The 13,197-nt window shown below is 35.5% G+C and overlaps 1 protein-coding gene across 1 annotated transcript in view; it reads left to right on the top strand.

Moving 5' to 3' along the window:
* The window catches only part of LOC150084551 (potassium voltage-gated channel subfamily KQT member 1-like), a 475,214-nt gene that overhangs the window by 26,784 nt on the left and 435,233 nt on the right, over positions 1 to 13,197 (top strand). Inside the window, exon 2 of the mRNA XM_090376281.1 lies at positions 10,898 to 11,133. Within this exon, the coding sequence (XP_090232407.1) occupies positions 10,910 to 11,133 (224 nt within the window). The 5' untranslated portion in view covers positions 10,898 to 10,909. The remainder of the gene's footprint in view (positions 1 to 10,897; positions 11,134 to 13,197) is intronic.

Raw genomic sequence — 13,197 nt, 5'->3', positions numbered from 1 at the left:
TTGTTCCAGCAATCAACCACCCGCTGGCTAAAGGCAAGCTTCCACACATCTATCCTACAACCGTCTTTCCTCAATTTGAATTTATGCCCTCTCAGGCAATTATTCTGAGCAAGAGGAAGAATCCCATCCGCATTGAGCATGCTCAAACCATTCAAGGCTTTATACACCTCAATCAGATCACCTCGCAGGTGCCTAGTCTCCAGACACTGTAATTTACAAAACTTAAGCCTTTCTTCATAAGAGCAACCTTTTATTCCATTCACTAATCTTGTTGCCCCTCTCTATACTCGTTCCAATAGCTCTACATTTTTCTTAAAATGAGGCCTCCAGACCTGTATACAGTACTCAAGGTGTGGCCTGACCATTGCCTTATACAAGGGGATAATCACCTCCTTATCCCTGCTAGAAAAATTCCTGCATATCATTGACAAGACACCATGAGCTACTTTTGCAGACTGTCTGCACTGTTCAGAAAACTTCATATCTGCCTGCATAATTACCCCCAGGTCCTTTTCATTCTCTACCACTGTCAGTGTGGTACCGCAGAGTTGATACGTTACTCTGGGATTACTGCTTCCCATATGTAGTACTGTTGCAGCAGTGAACTGTCATTAGTGTCATTAACAACCCTGCCAACCTTTGTATCATCTGCAAACTTGGACATTAAGCCTGATATACCATCATCAATAACATTTATAAATACAGAAAACAACAATGGACCCAACACTGAACCCTGAGGGACTCCACTAATAACATTAGTCCACGAAGAGCAGTGTCCCTTGATTACCACTCTCTGTCTTCTCCCACTCAACCATCCCTTTATCCATAGTAGCAATTTGCCTCCAATGCCACACTGCTCCTAACCCTTGAGAATTTGATTGGTGACAAGGCCAATATTTCTGAATTTTTCCGCTTTCTCAAGCAAACTGGAATATTTAATCTTTTCTGATTAAGGACTTTTCAGATGGTACAATACTTTCTCATTTCCTTTTTGTTATAAATGAATAGGCACATTATAGCCAAAGTCGCTTATGCACCATGAAACCCTCAGAAACAACAACAATAACAGCCACACTGCTCCAATTTCTGCAGCAGTCTTCCATGTGCAATAGTATCAAAGGCTTTTCTAAAATCCAAATATATGATATCAAAGTTATTCTTTGCATCCAGTTCCTTTGTGATTACATCATAGTATTCATTAAAATTAGTCAGACAAAACTTCCCCTTAACAAACCCATGCTGTGTCCGAGCTGTAACTGAAGTCTTGTCTAGATGATCCTGCAGTGCTTCTTTAACCAGTGCCTCCATTAATTTTCCTGGAACAGAATTAACAAGTCTGTAATTACCTGTGTCTCCCTTTGATCCTCCTTTGTGGATTGGGGTCACATTTACACATCTTCAGTCCATGGGTACATCCCCTGAGTCCAGGGAAGCTGTCATAATTATGGCTAAGGGTTTGCTTTGATTTCCTTACTTGGACTAGAGAATATCATTCTCCAGTCCAACTTGCTTAACAGTGATGCAAGTTTCCTTGGTGATTTTAATGTTCACCACTCCAGCTGGCTTCTGTTTTCTAGTCACACAGATATCCAGCTGGTCGAGATTTTGAGGATTTTGCAATTACTATTTATCTCACAGATTGTTCATTTACTTACCAGAATACCAGACAATCCTAACCATACAGCCAACACTCTTGCTCTTTTTTTTTACAAACAATCCTTCCAAGTGAACAGGCAAGTTAAGTGGTCCTGTAGACACCTTGGATCACAACTTGCTGATGGTCTTATCTGCAATGAGCCTTCTCTCATGGCCATTCACAGCCTTGTGTTGTTTGGCATTGCAAGAATGCAAAATGAGATGATCTGAGAGATTTCTATTCTTCTTTTCCTATTTAAGAGATTAATCCTAGGTTGGATTAATGTTTTAAATCTTCTGATGTCAATGTTTGCTTAGATCGTGTCAGTGAAATTATTCTTGTAGAGATGAAATCCTTTATTACACACTCATACTCCACATTACAATCTTATTCTTTATCAAAACCTTGGTTTTCCAAGCATAACTTTTATTTGTGTGGTGTATTTTTTCTGTAGAAGTGTGTACTCCTGGGCTGATTTGTATGTTGTGCAGGCAGAAAGACCAGAATAACTCACACAGGGAGCCCTACTCCCTCTGTCTGAAATCAGCTAATTACATCTTCAATTGAAGAGGACTTCAGAAATTCGTGCAGTCATTTACAGGAATTGAATCCAGTCTTTTCTAAATAAGTGACAAGTGGCTTCACTACTTGTCACTCATTTAGAAAAGATCACCGATAGTCACTTGCTACACATGTATTGTTTCTATTTCTTGATTTGGCATTTTAACAATTCTTATATATATGTGTATTGATCATTATCTTTGTCTTCATCATCATCATAATGAACTTGATCCAGCTTAGGTCTTTTAAGACCTAAAGCTGGATCAAGTTAAGATCCAGCTTGCTTGTAAATGCTAATTTTGGGATTCGGTTTAGGTTCATTCTTTCTATGTGACTGATCCATTTTTTCTGATACCCTTTTATGCCATTTGCTATATTGTCTACTTTTAATTTCTCATGAATATCTGAATTTATTTGATGGTCTAGCCTTGTGAAGCCTAATAATGGTTTTAAATATCTCATGTCTCATCTTTCTTGTTTATTACCCAAGTTTCACAGCTGTAGAAGAGGGCCGATTTTGAGGTGATGTGCAATCGTAATTTTGTTTCAGTTGTCATTTTTTTTTTTCTGAAGTTGCGTTTAATCGTTCTATTCATTTTATTATATTTTTGTAGTTTAGTGTGGATGTCTTACCCTTCATTTGATATTAAATTTCCCAAATAGGTGAAATTGGATATTTGTTCTATTATTTTTTCATTGTTAACAATTTTGACTCTTTGTTTGTTTTTTCCACATAATCCCACTGATTTTGTTTTTGAGGTGGAGACCTTCATCTCAAGTGGTGCCTCCGTAGCCAGGTGGGCAGGAGCAGCAGTGCGTAGCACACGCTTCTTGATTAGACCGGGGTTCGAGCCCGTGACCACCAAATACGGAGGATGCGGAAAGGTCAGGGAATGACCACCACATATCCCCAGAGCAGTATGGCCTTAGTTGCTAATGCTCCTAAAAACCAAATAACAACAACAACAACCTTCATCTCATACTTTTTGCCTATTTTATTCAGTTCATTAACTGCTATCTGTAGTTCATCTTCTGATTTTGCAATTATAACTTGATTATCAGCATCTAATATAGTTTAGATTTTATTCTTGTTGTTCAACTGTATTCCATTGTAAACTGTTTGTTTCCATTCTTTAATTATTTTATTGATGTAAATATTAAATAAATTTGGTGAATTTGTTTAATTCTTCTCTGCATAAATAAATTATGCAGAGAAGAATTATGCACATCCTTGTTTGACTCCTTTACTGGTGTTAATTTGGTTTGGTAGATGGCAATTAAAATATTTTATGCAAACTTTGGAGTTGTTATATAGGCTTTGTATCACTTTCCAGAGTTGGGTTGGGATATTTTCTTAAAGTAAAATCTGCTAAAGTTTATCCTGGTTTACACTGTCATATGCTTTTTCATAATCAGTAAGCAGCAGAAATGTTGATAGGTTAAATTCTCTTCTTTTCTCCAAAATTGTAATGAAAAAGAAAATGACATCTATTGTATTTTTTCCTTTTCTGAACCCATATTGTTCTTCTTCTAAAAATTGTTCACTATATTTATTAAGTTTATTTTTTAGTATATTTTTAATATAGCTTTGATGCAGTTCATAGCAGTGTTATCCCTCTGTACTTGTTACGGTTATTTCTTGGAGCCTTTTTTGTGTAAATTGATTACTATTCCTGTTTCCCAATCTTTGGGACTTTGGGGTGATGTGACAGAATTAAAGAAAAATAGCCTAGGAGAGATAAACAAGAGAGTAGGTCACAGGATTCAAGAAGTGATGTGCTGGGACCTTCTCCTAGTTTGGGCAGAACTCAAAATGAGATATTGTGCTCCAGTGTGGTAGGTGAACAAATCACAGACCTCAAGAGCATGTGGTGAAGAGGATGATACAGCTCAACACAGACTATGAAAGAAATTAGCATTAGTAGAGGCATATGATGCAAGAAAGCAAGCTTATATAACCCCAGGGGGGGGGGGGGGCTCACATCTGGTGAGTATGGGCTTAGTAAACCCAGGGCCCCGAGCTTGATATCATCATTCTTCTCTTTCTTGGTGATTCCTTTCTACTTCTCTCTCTCTCTCTCAGGGTAACTCGGGAATTTTTTTTTGGCTGGTGCAGATAAGCCTCAGGCTTCCTTGCACCATATGGTCAATAATAATAATATAACATCAGCCAGCCAAAAAAATCTCTTCCCATTTCACCCATCCATTCACTCCAAATGTTTGTCTTGTTCTGCCTTGAACTTATTTAATTTAGATGACTTGGTGAATTTAGGCAACTAATGTCTTTGGGTAGAGGAATCTTTATTAGATGTGGAGAAGTCAAATAATATGTTTTTTAGGAAAATAGAAAGTGTTGAATGTGATATGCTCGGTTCAGAGAATAGGTATGCTGATATGGAGAATTATGCAGAGAAGACACTCATTTCTGAATCACTGAGCCTGTTTCCACTTTGTCTTATTTTGATGTTGTTATAGAGCCAGTTAAATATTCCAGTGTGCATAACGAATAATGTAAACACTTTGCGTGGATCAGGTTTGGAAATTGAAAAGGTTCTTGTCTCAGGAATTAAGGCTAGCCTGCAGGATCTCAAAATTAAATCACTTTGTGAGCCTTGGTATGGTGGCTCAAGTGATAAAGATGTGCAGATGCTACAATTTGATGATTCAATTGGAATTCTGGACTGGTGATAAAAATAACTTTGGATCAAAAGCATAGACATAATTATCTGTAGACATAATTATCAGGCTCAATGTGGGGAAAGAAGTCAGTAATGGGTGAAACTTATGTACATAATCTTTTGACCTAGGTATTCAACAGAATGACATTGTGTGTGATTCATGGGTTAAGTTTTCGAGAGTTAATATTGAAATAATTGTGTTAACTTCATGGAGGATTAGACCAGTGTTAGAGATGTGAGAAAGGTTGTTCATTGGCTGGTATAGCTTTAACTTTAAGAATGGTGACTCTTGTTATAAGTGTTATCTAGTGATTTTTTGTTATAAGTGTTTATGGTTACACTGCAGACTGATGTTGGAGTAAAGAAGTCACTTGTAGGCACTATGCAGTGTCAAATGGGGTCACTTGCATGCATATTGTAGTGTTAACAAGAAAGAACAGTTTGTGAAAGCTGTTTAGCTAACAGTTATGATTATTCTCATTCTTTATAATCTAAAATGTGTCCCAGCTACTTGAGAACCCTGAACAGATGAGAGAATGAACTGAGGGATCAGCATAAAATGAGCATCTTGCCGGAAAATACCAGGATTTGTGAAGGCTGAGAAACATGACTATGAGTTGAGGTTTAGCTGTGAACATAAGGACTTCATATATGCTGGAAAGTGGATGACTCTTGGAAGTTTAATTAGGTATGTATATTATGTATTTTCTCAAGGAATTGGATTTGTATTTGCTCAGGAACTGGATGTGGTTAGAATAAGACTTTGGTCTTGCTTTGAATTCTTTCAAATTAAATTTATTTTTATTTATTTTCTATGAATTTTATTTTCTATGAACGGAGAGTACTTCAGTTGTAGGCAGACATATATGGTACTCTATTCATTAATCTTGGGAGGATATTTACCTGTGTTAGCACAGCACATGAATAATTATGAATTGAATACAGTTGTCATTAGTTTAGAAAGAACTTACTTATATTCATATGCCATGGATTTTGGATATTCAAGGATTGAACCATGTGTATCTTAATGATTGTGTTTAAGGAATGGATTTGGGGAATTCAAAAATTGCCCAATGTATATAGAAACATTATGTGACTTCTGATGGATGTTACATGCTCTGTAAGGATAGTAGCAGAATTGAGATACTATCCTTACAGGACATGTAAGGATAGTAGCAGAATTGAGATACTACATCATTGAACTGTGATTATGGGGTGGATTGTGATCAATACTGGAACTTCTCAACTATGGGCTTGGTTGACTGTGTATCCTTACTATTCTTAGAATATTTTTTTCTCTGGATTGTTACTTTAGACTTCCTTGCAGTTGTCTTTAGTTTAAAATCTGAATTTGTTTGGTTTTAACTAAAACAGGACTAAGATTGAATTAGTAGCAATGAAAGAAGCCTATAAAATAGCTAAGGAACTTAGTTTTTTTTTTTTTTTTTTTGTTGATCCCATTGATTTCAGACATAAGATGCGATCTTTTATCAGTTCTGAGCATTGGGAATGATGATAGTAGATGGCCTGCCTACCTGGGACAAGGCTGGAAACCAGCAAGTTATATATTCTGCTTCTCACAAGGCTAAGAAACCAATCACTCAATATTGGCAATATAATCCCCAACATCACACTGTGTGAACATACTCACCACAGCTCAGACCTGTTTTGCTGGATACAGTACCTCCATATATATATATATATATATATATATGCATGGCAGTGTTGTCATAGCCTGGTTCAGGACTGTCTTCACATAAAAAATAACAAAAAAATATATACCACACACACACACACACACACACACACACACACACACACACACACACACACACACACACACACACACTCTCTTCTTTATTTCTTCTTTGTTCCTTGTTTTTTTCCTTAAAGATAAGCTTCAGAATAGCATTATTCCAAATTAAATTGTGGGAATTTTTCTGAATTTAGACATTTTGTATAAAGATTAAGATTAGCTAGTTGAGCAACGACTGTCTTCTCAGTTTTAGAAGTTAGACCAGATTCCTTTTTCACCTGTAGCCTTTTCATGTTTCATTCATCTTAGAGAAATTTAGTTTCTTTAAAGACTGCACCTTGACCTTCCTCTTCCAACCGTTTCTTATCTCTTTGTCCTTTATTCAGCTCTGTGTAAAATTCTTGAATTCCTAATTCCTTTATTATCTGGGATCCTTGTATTTTGTTTTTGACTAATCTGGTTGCTCTTCTCTGCACCCATTCTGACAGATCCACATCCTTCCTAAAGATACGCATACTTCCAGACCTGCATACAGTATCAAGATGTGGCCTAACAGTGTTTGAAAATTTTTTCTACAAAACATTTGTCAAAAAAATTTTTCAAACACTGATTGTGTTGACATTAATTGCTAGCTACATAATTGCCCATGAGATTGCTGAGAAGAGTGAAGCTTTCACAGAGGGGGAATTTTTTAAAGCTTACCATGACTCAGATTGATGATATCAGTGAAGATATTCAGAAACAACTACATAAACTTTCAACTAATTTTGTTGTATGTTCACTTGCACTTGACATAAGTATGGGTATCAGTGACACAGCCGAACTTCTTATATTTATTCATGGTGTTACAAAAAATTTTGCAATTTTTGAAGAGTTACTGTCTCTTGAAAGTATAAAAGACAGAACTAGAGGACTTGAGATTTTAATGCGGTGTGCCTGCATTGGATTTTAATAATATAAATTTGAATAATTTCATTGGGATCACAACGGATGGAGCCTCAAGCGTGGTAGGAGAAAAATCTGGTTGGTGAGCCTCTTAAATGGAAAAGCTGGTGGTCACACCGGGATAAGTTTAATTCATTACCACTGTATAATTCACCAAGAAGCTCTTATTGGTCTTGTATTGAAGATGAACCACATCACGAATGTGGTTGTGAAGTCTCAATTTTATCAGAAATAGAGGCTTGGGAATCATTGCCAATTTAAGACTTTCCTGGAAGATTCTGAAGCAGAATTTGGAGATGTAATATATTTTTAAACTCTTAGATGGTTAAGTAAAGGTAGCACATTAAAATGATTTATCAACTTAAGGAAAGTTGAATGGTTGAATCAAAAGGACAAAACTGTTGATGAGTTATGTGACATCAACTGGTTATGTGATCTAGCATTCTTGGTTGACATCACTGGGGCTCTCATTGAGTTAAATGTGACACTTTAGGACAATAATAAGTTTGTTTCTAATTTTTTTGTTTGTGTGATGACTTCAAACTGAAAAATAAGGTTACTTAAAAAAAACAACTATTAGTTTGCTGTTTATTCTATTTTTCAGCATATAAGATTCTTTCAAATGAATCAGCTGAGGTTTTAAATATTCTGCAGTCAGAAAAGTACAAGATCATGAAAAAGATCTAATTATTTTTCAAGATCCATTTTCATATGATCTGGAGAATGCCACTGTAAATATTCAATTGGAATTGATTAATCTACAAGAGAGCACTGAGCAAAGACATCTTATCATGATAACAGTTTGCTGGATTTTTATAAAGAACTGTCACCAGAAAAATATCTAGAAATTCTAAAACATGGACATTTAATATTTAGAAGTACTTATATCTGTGAAAAAAACTTTCTCTACTATGAACATAACAAGGCTAAATTAAGGGCCAAATTAATGGATAGTAATCTCACATGTGTTTTACTTATCCACACAACATCTTTAGAACACAAGTGGATGAAAATAATCTAAAAAAAAAATCAATTCCATAAATCACATGCTACAAAACATTAAACTTAAATTTTATACTTTTTTCTTGTGACACTACAATTCATAAATACTTTGCATTATTTCAGTAATTTAAATTTATAATCAATATTACATTTAATTGTTTTTCATTTTATTATTATTAGCCATATGATGCAAGGAAGCCTGAGGCTTTTGCTGTACCAACCAAAAAAAATTTTGAATTACCCTGAGAGAGAGAAAGAGAGGAGGGGGAAGAACAAGAGTCAGAAGAAGGGAATCACCAAGAAAGAGAAAAATGATGCTATCCAGCTCAGGACCCTGGGTATGCTAAGCCCATACTCACCAGATGTGAGCCCCAGGGATTTTGCTTTACAATTAACGTAAAATTTTGTGTTGCTTGATTTAAAAAACACTTCAAGGTTTCATGTGAAAATTTGCCAATTCTATGTACATTTTTTGCCAATTATATAAGAATTTATTGAGAAGCATTGTTTTACAATATTTGTATTGTACAATGTATATATCACAGCATTAACTCAATATATGGCCCATTTGCAATTTCTATTGTTGTATTTTCATCAATATTGGCCGGCTGACAAAAAAAGTTTGAGATTCGCTGGCATAAGGCAATGGTTTGACCATATCTTGAGTACTACATGCAGGTCTGGTAGCCTGATTTTAGGAAGGACAGAAGTGCACAGAAGAGCAACAAGATTGATGACTGGAGCAAAAGGGTGCTGCTAACAGGAAAGGCTTCATTTAAATTGCAGTGTCTGAAGACTAGAAACCTGTGACAAGATCTGATTGAGGTATTTAGGGCCTCGAATAGATTGAGTAAGCTTATTGCTGATGGAATCATTCCTCTTGCTCAGACTACACAAGGAGTCATAAATTCAAATTGAGGAAGGATGATTGCAGGTTGGATGTGTGGATATTTGTCTTCGGCTTTAGGTTTTGTTTGCCATTACAAGAATGCAAAATGGAATGAGCTATGAGTACCTCACATTTTTCAGTGTTAAACTTCATTAGCCATTTCTCACACCACTGCCTAATTTTTCTAGATCTTGTTGCAAAGTACCAGTGCTTGAATAGTATAATGGTTCAAAGATGGAACATGAGGACATTCACGATGACCCAAGAACCCCCCCCCCCCCGAAATGAGGACAGGTTTCAAAATTTCAGGAAATTGTGGCAAGAGATCATTGTTTGACCCTCAAAATGATGGCTGATAAGTTGGATATGAATAAGGAGATGATTTGTCAAATTGTGTATGAAGATTTAGGGGAAAGGAAGGTTATTCAAAATTTGTGCCTCACAGATGAGCAGAAGCAGTGGAGGTGATCATCCAAAAAGTTCATCCAGATTTGTCAAGAAAATCCTACTTTCCTCAACTGTGTTGTCACTGGAGATGAGTATTGGGTGTTTCAGTACGACCCAGAGACAAAGTTTCAGAGCATGGAGTGGACTTCAAAATTTTCAAGGCCCAAAAAGTTTTGTTTACAGAAGTTCAGGATCAAGACTATGCTGATCATGTTTTTCAATAAACACTATGTGATTCACAAGTAATTTGTACCTGAAGGGGTGAGAAGGGTCAATGCTGCATTCTGCACACATGTGCTTCAAAGACTATTGAAGCACGTTTTCTTGGGGGAGGCTGCGATTTTGAGAGAAAGGAAACTAGTTCTTATTGCACAAAAATGTCCCCACCCATTCCACACTTGTTGTGAAGACATTTCTGATGAAATGTGGCATTGTACAAATCAGTCTTCCACCCTACACTCCCAATCTAGCACCAGTGGACTCCTTCCTCTTTCCCAAGGTGAAAATTGCCATCAAAGGAAAGAGATTTCAGGATGTGGAAGTAAAGAAAAATGTAACCATTGAACTAAATATCATTTCTTTGGATGCCTTTGCTGACTCTTTTCAGAAACTTTTAGAACGGTATAATCAGTGCATCCAGTCAGGATGATTGGATGCACTTGAATCAAAATAAAACCATTGTTGACCTCCTTCATTTTGTGTTCTTTTTATTACATCACAAATTTTATTGCCACATCTTGTATACTAATTAATACTAATTGCCTAAACATAAAACTAAGCAAGTATACCCTGTATCTTTTAATTGAAATCTCCTGTTTATAAACTGTAATTCAAAATATGATAATGATTAGTATGAAATGGTAAGAAACATTTTAGAGAAAAATTTTCATTACTTGGTTTTGGTATGAAATCTTTTAGCAGGAAACTGGGTAGGAAATAGTTTAACTGTAAAACTTATAATTTTTTTTTTTTTATTCTCTAAGATTTTCAGACAAATGGTTTTAAACATGGCAAGTTTTTCACCACCCCTCTATGAAACTTCTAAGAAAACCCCATTAACTCAACAGAAGAAAAGTAGCCAACTAGAAATGACAGATTTGCCAGCAACTGGAAATGTTCACTGTTCATCAGTTTCTAATTTGCCAGTGGGAATGTCTGTTAGCAATTCTGACACTTATGTTCCTGGTATGCAATTTGACCTTAGACCTGCATTTGACAGGTATGTATGAATATAAAGATTATTTCTTGTTATTATTGTAGGAAAACATTGAAATATGTTAGTGAAATTTTCTAAATGAAATTAGTATTATAAATATGCATACCAGGCAGTATATACTGACTACTAGAGCTCTAGCCAGTGCCTTTCATTGCATCTTCTATTACAGTATAGTGGGTTCCTCACTTCTCACTCATTTGAAGTGGTCTGGGTTTGAATTCCATTTGAGACTGGAAGAATTGTAAAAGCCTCTTCAATCAAGGCTGTAATTCAGCTAACTTCAAGGGAGGGAGTATTTTTATTTCCTGAAAGATATTTTTTGGATTTTTAATCCTCAAAACATGTGGATTGGCCCATGACCATACTTGTACAGATATTATCTACATTAAAGATTGCATTATTATCTAAGTAGTGGATCCACAAAATTCTGCAAAACAACTAATCTACCAACCTGTCATTGCACAGAGGCTGAACCATACACCTTGTAGCAGTGGCAGAAGATTACAAACATAATACACAAGAAAGATCACGTCTGATGCCATATAAAGCACAGTATGTCTAGAGTAGTTGATCCTCCAAAAATCCACAAAGCAGTTAATCACCCACAGAGCTGAACTAGTGGCCCTTGTAGCAGTAGCAAAGGATTATGTATAGTATTGAATTTCACAATAGAGTTCATACGTTTGGTGGAAATGTATGCTTGGGTGTAATGTATGCCCAAGGAATTGTTTCATATAGATTGCATTGTGCCTGTGATGAATTTTGGTGATGTGTAAATGTGTTTCTTGGAAACCTTGCATATCCCATGGTTATTGTACACAGGGCAGGAGCAGCAGTGCGTGGCACACGCTTCTTGATTAGACCAGGGTTTGAGCCTGTGACCAACAAATATGGAGGATGCGGAAAGGTCAGGGAATGACCACTACATATCCCCAGAGCAATATGGCCTTAGTTACTTATGCTCCTAAAAACCAAATAACAAACAATACATAGGACTAGAATACTGATGTCTACCCTGACATTCTGGACCAATATACCAAATTTGTATTTTTGAATTTTGTGGATAGGAGGTCTCCACCTGTATCAGCATGACAGTTCTGTCTGTCATACGGTTCACTCAGTAGTACAATGCTTTAAAACTGTTTTTATATAGTTGATTGAATGTGTTTTCTCAGTCTTGTCCTAAAGATTTGCCAAATTATATCCTAAGTTGCTACTATGCCACATATCTTTCACAAATCAAATCAAATCAGTTGGATTGTGTGTAAAATTAAAAACTAATGGTACTATTCCACATAAAGTTTAATTAATTTTTGCACAAAATTATACTTTAGATTTAGTTTTCATGTAAAATTCTAATGCTTTGTTTTATTAGATCACATAATCACAAAAATTTTCAAGTGGAAAACTGGAACAGTTCCATGCTGACTAAAAATTAACCATGTGTATTGTAAATATAATAGGACCAGGCAGGTATTGCATCTTTTAACATTTTGTTTGCACTTTCAATTCAGTTCTTCATAAACTGGTAGAGGAGGCAGGGTATGCATCATTCACCTGTTTCAGAATTCTTCAACATAAAGTGATTTGAATTAGGCATTGATATTATTACATAGTTACAATTACACTGTAGTATATGAACAAATTCATAGTAGACAGTACTTCATACTGTTCTCTATAGTATCAAGAAATTTAATATAAATTTGGTACTTCACAGGTTGGGAAACTATGACATCTTGTTCGGGGACATCTTAGGTAGAAAGTTATATTACTCATGTACAAACTTGCACATTCCAAATGGATATATAATGTTATGTGAATCAGTTTTCTATATATATTTCTCAAAATTTTAGGAAGATTTGGTATAGTTAAAAATCTCGGAACAAAAGAAAAACCTTAAAGTAATCTGATAAAATGCAGAAGACAAGAATTTACTCATACTTTTTACAAGTATAAAGTAAAATCATATAGAAATATGCTTTTCAAAATGTAGGAGCTGAAGACATTAAAAAAAAGAAAAAAAGATTTAAATTGAGAACATTTATCTGCAATAAGGCCTCTGAGGTT

This window comes from Mastigoproctus giganteus, chromosome 6 (assembly GCF_048544385.1).
Source record: "Mastigoproctus giganteus isolate SK-2022 chromosome 6, ASM4854438v1, whole genome shotgun sequence".
Taxonomy (NCBI): Eukaryota; Metazoa; Arthropoda; class Arachnida; order Uropygi; family Thelyphonidae; genus Mastigoproctus; species Mastigoproctus giganteus.
The sequence above is the reverse complement of the archived record's forward strand: the minus strand, read 5'-3'. Positions and strand labels throughout refer to the sequence as shown.